The 6,794-nt window shown below is 33.4% G+C and overlaps 1 protein-coding gene across 1 annotated transcript; it reads right to left on the reverse strand.

The window, feature by feature from the left end:
- Positions 1-238: 238 nt before the first annotated feature.
- Positions 239-4,480, reverse strand: LOC131849113 (venom carboxylesterase-6-like). The gene is made up of 3 exons (XM_059199108.1): positions 4,304-4,480; positions 2,641-3,908; positions 239-1,703 (listed from the first exon to the last, which is right to left on the reverse strand). The coding sequence occupies exons 1-3, from the start codon at positions 4,478-4,480 to the stop codon at positions 239-241; spliced, it is 2,910 nt and encodes a 969-aa protein (XP_059055091.1).
- Positions 4,481-6,794: the final 2,314 nt, after the last annotated feature.

Raw genomic sequence — 6,794 nt, forward strand, 5'->3', positions numbered from 1 at the left:
TGAAAAAGGTAATAAAAGTAAAGTCAGTATTTATCTTCTTTATTTTATAAAAATATAAATGAGATGATGAAGATGATAATAAAAGTGTTTAAATCTTTATTTATGTTTGTCTTAATATATTTAGCCTTTGAAATAATTTTCTACAAAAAAAATTATACAAGACAACCGTTATTTGGTAAATTCTGGTTGGTATTTATGTATCCACTCCACTCACTAGTAGTAATCTTCCAAGTACTTTCTATGAAAGTATCCGAGATAAATGGATTTTATTTAATACTGCGAATATTGATGTTATAGTTAATGTATATCCTACAGCAGTTGATGCTGAATCAGGTTCGTCGGTACCTTGTCCTGAGGCTTCCTCATATTCATCCTCATCCTCATCCTCATCCTCATCCTCATCCTCATCCTCATCCTCATCCTCATCCTCATCCTCCTCTTCTTCTTCCTCTTCTTCCTCCTCTTCCTCCTCTTCCTCCTCTTCCTCCTCTTCCTCCTCTTCCTCCTCTTCCTCCTCTTCCTCCTCTTCCTCCTCTTCCTCCTCTTCCTCCTCTTCCTCCTCTTCCTCCTCTTCCTCATCTTCCTCCTCTTCCTCATCTTCCTCCTCTTCCTCCTCTTCCTCCTCTTCCTCCTCTTCCTCCTCTTCCTCTTCTTCCTCCTCTTCCTCATCTTCTCCCTCTTCCTCTTCTTCCTCCTCTTCCTCTTCTTCCTCCTCTTCCTCTTCTTCCTCCTCTTCCTCTTCTTCCTCCTCTTCCACTTCTTCCTCTTCCTCTTCTTCCTCTTCTCCCTCCTCTTCTTCCTCTTCTTCCTCCTCATCCTCTCCTTCTTCCTCATCCTCGTCTTCCTCCTCATCCTCGTCTTCCTCCTCATCCTCTTCTTCCTCCTCATCCTCGTCTTCCTCCTCATCCTCGTCTTCCTCCTCATCCTCGTCTTCCTCCTCATCCTCGTCTTCCTCCTCATCCTCGTCTTCCTCCTCATCCTCGGATTCCTCCTCCTCCTCGTCTTCCTCCTCATCCTCGTCTTCCTCCTCATCCTCGTCTTCCTCCTCATCCTCGTCTTCCTCCTCATCCTCGTCTTCCTCCTCATCCTCGTCTTCCTCCTCATCCTCGTCTTCCTCCTCATCCTCGTCTTCCTCCTCATCCTCGTCTTCCTCCTCATCCTCGTCTTCCTCCTCATCCTCGTCTTCCTCCTCATCCTCGTCTTCCTCCTCATCCTCGTCTTCCTCCTCATGCTCGTCTTCCTTATCATCCTCGTCTTCCTCCTCATCCTTGTCTTCTTCCTCCTCATCACCGTCTTCCTCCTCATCCTTGTCTTCTTCCTCCTCATCACCGTCTTCCTCCTCATCATCATCACCTTCCTGTTCCTCCAACTCTTCCTCTTCATCGTCTTCCTCCTCTTCGTCTTCGTCCTCTTCATATTCCTCTTCCTCATCTACGTCCACATCTCCATCCTCATTTTCATCCACGTCTTCATCTTCCGAAATTTCTTCATTCCTTTTGTTTATTTCCCACGTTCCTCTGGCATCCATAGAATATAGTTCATACATTTCATCCCATAAGGTCATTGTTTCACCAAGCGGATTTGTCAAAGGTATTTCTAACGTTGCTTCTTTAACTTCATGGCTGTCTAGTATTCGCAAATATTTTTGTTCTTCCATAGTAAACGGCTCCCAAAGTATATTAGAAGTTTCACTAACTGGTATTCTGAAAAATTATACATACATTTTTGACAAAAGAACAAAATAAACTAAAATTTTAATAACTAAATGGGTACCGCCAACATACTGATCGATACATTGCCTAATTACGATACTCAATGTTGAATACTATATACTATTATTAATTTAACGTTATTGTTGACTCTAAAATTAATTTTAATAAGTACTGCAAAATTTATTCAAAGAATGACCTATATAATAAACTATATAATATATATATATATATATATATAAGAAATAAATCCTGTGCCAATCCAATCAATAAGTCATGATAATGTAACAAAGACGTACACAAGTTACTACATATCTTTAACTAGCTTTTCAACTAACTTAAAATGGATGTGGTATCTCTATTCTATTGTATTTGTTTTCATATCGCCTCAGAACTGTGTTATTTATAATAGAAATTGTAATCAGACATGGCAGGTATGGTAGTTGATAACTATGACTATTCAAAAGTAATTAAATTAAGTTTATTTGAATAAATGATTTTCTATTATATTTAGTCTTTTTAGTCGTTATATGTCTACAAAGTCTATTTAACTGATATCTAATTAAAAGTGGATTTGGTGCAATAGTAATGCCAAAATTAAGATAATCACTCATTTGGGATAGAGGGGAGGATCGTTGTATTAATTGTATTTACTGTACAATAAACTGCTACAAACAAACAAACAAGATCTTCTAAAATAAGAATAAAATACAAGATTTGATCAATCTACTTGACTTGATGAATATGTCGATGATTATTTAATTATTATATTAATATTAATTGTTTCATACTGAAAAGGTATACAGATATTGCCGAACGGTATAATATCCTTAAAACAAAATGTCGTACAAAAGTAGTACCGCGACAATAAATCGGTTTGGCATTTTTAAATTAATTTCAATTACAATTGATAATAAATATGGTTACTCACCCATTTTTAGCAAAATTTGTCCACCGTTCTATTAAAATATCTCCAATTGTGAGGTCTAAAATAGGAACATTACCTTCATCAATATCGTCATGAAATAAATATGCTAATTCCACACTATGTGCTGCGCTCTTTACAAAATTGATCAAAGGTCCAACAAAATTTGCGCCTAATGTTCCTTTGTAAGAAAATTGATATAGGTAGACATGTGCAGAGGAAGTAAGTGATCGTAGACGTACTTCTCTTATAGTAGGTACTGATATCATAGTATCGCCATGATATTTCAAATAACTACCAACATCGTTTGTAGATTGTCCTCCAAAATAAAAGTATTTAATATCACTGCTCACTTGTGCTTTTTGTTCTAGTGAATCAAAAATTAAATCAGATTGTATGAAGTCAGAAAAAGAATTAACCATTTTATTCAACCAATCTGATTCTATTAACTCTTCACTCTTGATAGTTCCTTCATTATCCACAAAACCAATCATAAACGGTATTGGAAAATAATCGCCTTCAGTAACAATTTCATATGGTGATTTAATTAGAAAGGGGTCCACTCCATTTAGGTGTTCTTTTTCTATGCATGGAGCAAATGCTAATGAATTATCGGTAAATTCGAGCTCATTAATAACACCCATTAATGCACTAATACTAATTTTAGTAAATACTTCAGACAGTGTTTCTATATTATCCACGGAATGTCCAAGAGCTTTGGCTACTGTAATCGCTGAATTTAAACTGTCACGAGTTACTGCCCATGGAGCAAATGCATTACCACTTTGAGAAATTGCTTTTTGTACCAATCCTTTTGCTAATGGAGATAAAGTAACTAAATCTACAGCTGCACCCCCACTTCCATGTCCAAATAAAGTAATGTCATTGGGATTTCCCCCAAATTCTGCAATATTTTCCCGTACCCATCGCAATCCTGCTATTATATCCTTAAGACCTGCATTGCCAGGGGCAGTTTCGGTTCCAAGACACAGAAATCCTAATATTGATTCACGGAAATTTAACGAAACAACTACCACTTCTTTTGACATAAAGTTTCGAAAAGACAACTCTGGCTCGTAAACTTTATCAAATTCTTTTCCTTTTACCCATACCATTACAGGAAGATTTCGTTTAGTGTCGAGAGTTGGAGTAAAGACATTAGCTACCAAGCAATCTTCAGTTCCTTCATATCCCACTCCCAGAGCTCTTATACATTTTATGTCCTTTCGATTGGCCTCAAAGTATTCATCAAATATAGGCGGTGGTGGCGGTCCCTAAAAATATATGATACATTATGATGTCAATTGTCATTATATTTATAGTTACTAATGGGTCTAAATTAAATACATGATATATTTAATTAAATACCTTGTAATGAAAATATCTACAAAAATAAATATAATTAACTTACTTAATTTTTTACATTTCTTTTTTATGTATGATGTAATTTGACCAATTGATTTTGCTTTTTTATATAGTTATTATGATATTACACACTGTACTTGTTTGTTCCACAATATAGGTATACAAAATAAAAATATATATATATTATATGTACGTATAGGACATTTTAACCAGTTTAGCACTTAAGTTTGTATAACACTTTTTTTAACAACCCAGTATTTTTAAAGTTTTTTTAGAATATGTGTATTGCACTTATTTTATTTACCTTGAATCTATTAATGCCTGATGTAGAACCGGCGTACGGAATTCCATAAAACTCAAAATAATTGCCATCGCTAACATAATTGCCAACTACGGTTCCTTGTTCTATAGAAACAACAGGATCTAGTTCTTCGCATGATGTAAGAACAAAAAATAATAAAATACTTGCAAAATACCACATGCCTTTGCATATGCTAAAATCGAACTGAAGATTGACTATCACATCTTGACATAGATGTGGATATATCTTATCAAACAGTTGAAGATCATCTTAATTCACGTGTATACAGACGTTAAACAAATCTATTTTGTTTCTTATTTGATAACAATAAGAAATAAACAATTATTCCTAGATCGAATTAACAATATGAAAAAATTTAGATGTACTTTTAATATTAAGTAAATTATTAATTATATTTTTAATCACCTTTAAAAAACGAGTAAAATATAAGTGTCAATAAATAACGTTATATATAAATCATGCTAATAACTTCTATAATAAAAGTTCTTATAGAAATTATTAGCATGATGAACGTTTTAATATTTTTATATATTTTATATTAATCATTAATTGAGAAGCAATGTGTATGTAGTAGTAGTAGTAGGAAGCGCTTTTACCTTCCCAGCTGCCGTTGAATATTATATCTATTCAGTTATATATACATAATTTCTAGTTTTTAAACCAAACATTTTAGGGTATATTGAAACATCTTGAATATTTATTTTTGAACAATAATTTCATAACATTGCGTGTATAAATTCATTAATTTATCTTCTACAAAATCTTAAACTATTCTAAAGAAATTTTGATGGACTTCATTATAATCGATCAGCTTTGATCTGGTGTACTAATTTCGGCATTTGTAATGCATATTTTGCTGGTTTCGATTTCATTTTTAATTGTTGCTTTTATATTACCTAAACGAATCAACCTGTCTTCAAGATATTTAATCTATTTTTGTATTGAGGGTTTTCAGCTACTGTCAAGTATTAAGACCTGTAGCACTGTGATCTACATAGATCTAACGTGATCGCCCTTTGTTCAAAGTTCGCTAGGCCTAGGTCCGTCAGGGACAAGATATGAAGGTTATTCTTAGGAGCGATGGATTTTGTCTCCTCAGAATATACTGTCTACGTTTCCTCTTCTGTTTAGCAAAATCTACAAATTTTATTTGGTATACCTAGTATTTGGAATGAATACGTTACATTTTACTGCAGACAGTCATTACAGTGATCACGTGAAGGAGTCGCGGCAAATTTCTAGTAAATTGATAAATAATAATATTCCTTGATAATCTTTTCAACTCTCAATTCAGATGTCAGTATAATCTGATTATCATTGATATTATTTGCTATCTTTGTGATTATAATACTTATATCTGGTGCCTTTTGAAATCATAACATTGACTTATAGGTACGTAACATTCGGTTTTATACTATTATTATTATCAAGTTTTAATGTTTTTCTATAATTGTATTGTATTATAAGTTTTTACCCCTTTTTACGAAAATTATATTGTATATACACACTTATATTTTATAAAGAGAAGGACTGAAGAATGCAAATATATTTTTTAAATAGGACATAAAAAACACGTAGAATCAATATAAAAAACATTACACATTCTTCCAACTGTTACACTTCTTTAATTGTTATTGCTGGTTCAAAGATCTTTTTGTGTTCCTTATTTTGGCCGAATATCGACCATTGAGCGACCTCCAGTGTAACTAAAAATACAAAGGACAAAGCGTGTGACAGTTTTACCAGCGGATGAAGTAACAGAGTTAGTGAGGTCCTTCTTCACTAAGTGAGCTATGGCAATGGGTACCTACTGTTTTAAACCAGATGGTTTAAACTCAACAAGAAAGTCCAGAGTTTCTTAATCTGATGATAAAGACACTTCGCTGTCTTGGTTAGTATTAATCCTTTATGTTTAGTATATGACTGCTATGTATGTGTGAATTTAAGTATTTATATCAGTCGTTTTGTTGCCAGCAATATCTCAATCGAGTAACTATCCATTCTAGATTAAGGCACAGTCCATATTGTCCTCTTTGTCTCATGGATCCCTTCATTCTTTCATATATATTTTATATATAGTTATTAAGTTATTATGAATCTAGTACATAGTCTAAACATTAGTATGAAAAAGTTTTTTATGCAAATAAATATAATGTGAGTACTTATATTAATACTATTTTCTAATTCTACCGCCCATCTGAATGCAGGTTCACTCAAGAGGAATGAGTTAGAAACTTGTGTATGTGATATAGAACTTTAATACTGTAGCAATAAGTACATATTACTTAACACGCCTACAACAAACGTTGCTATACGGATGTACGAGACATGTGTGGTATTGATTACATATTTTATAATGTAAATTACAAATCAATACTGTCGACCGAGACATTGAAGAAGTAATTATACACCTAAATTATAAATAGTCCTTGTAAACCATCGGTTCATTTTCAAGACCTTGTAACCGTAATAT

This window comes from Achroia grisella, unplaced genomic scaffold (genome assembly GCF_030625045.1).
Source record: "Achroia grisella isolate CSIRO2021 unplaced genomic scaffold, CSIRO_AGI_Agris_v1 utg1096, whole genome shotgun sequence".
Classification (NCBI taxonomy): domain Eukaryota; kingdom Metazoa; phylum Arthropoda; class Insecta; order Lepidoptera; family Pyralidae; genus Achroia; species Achroia grisella.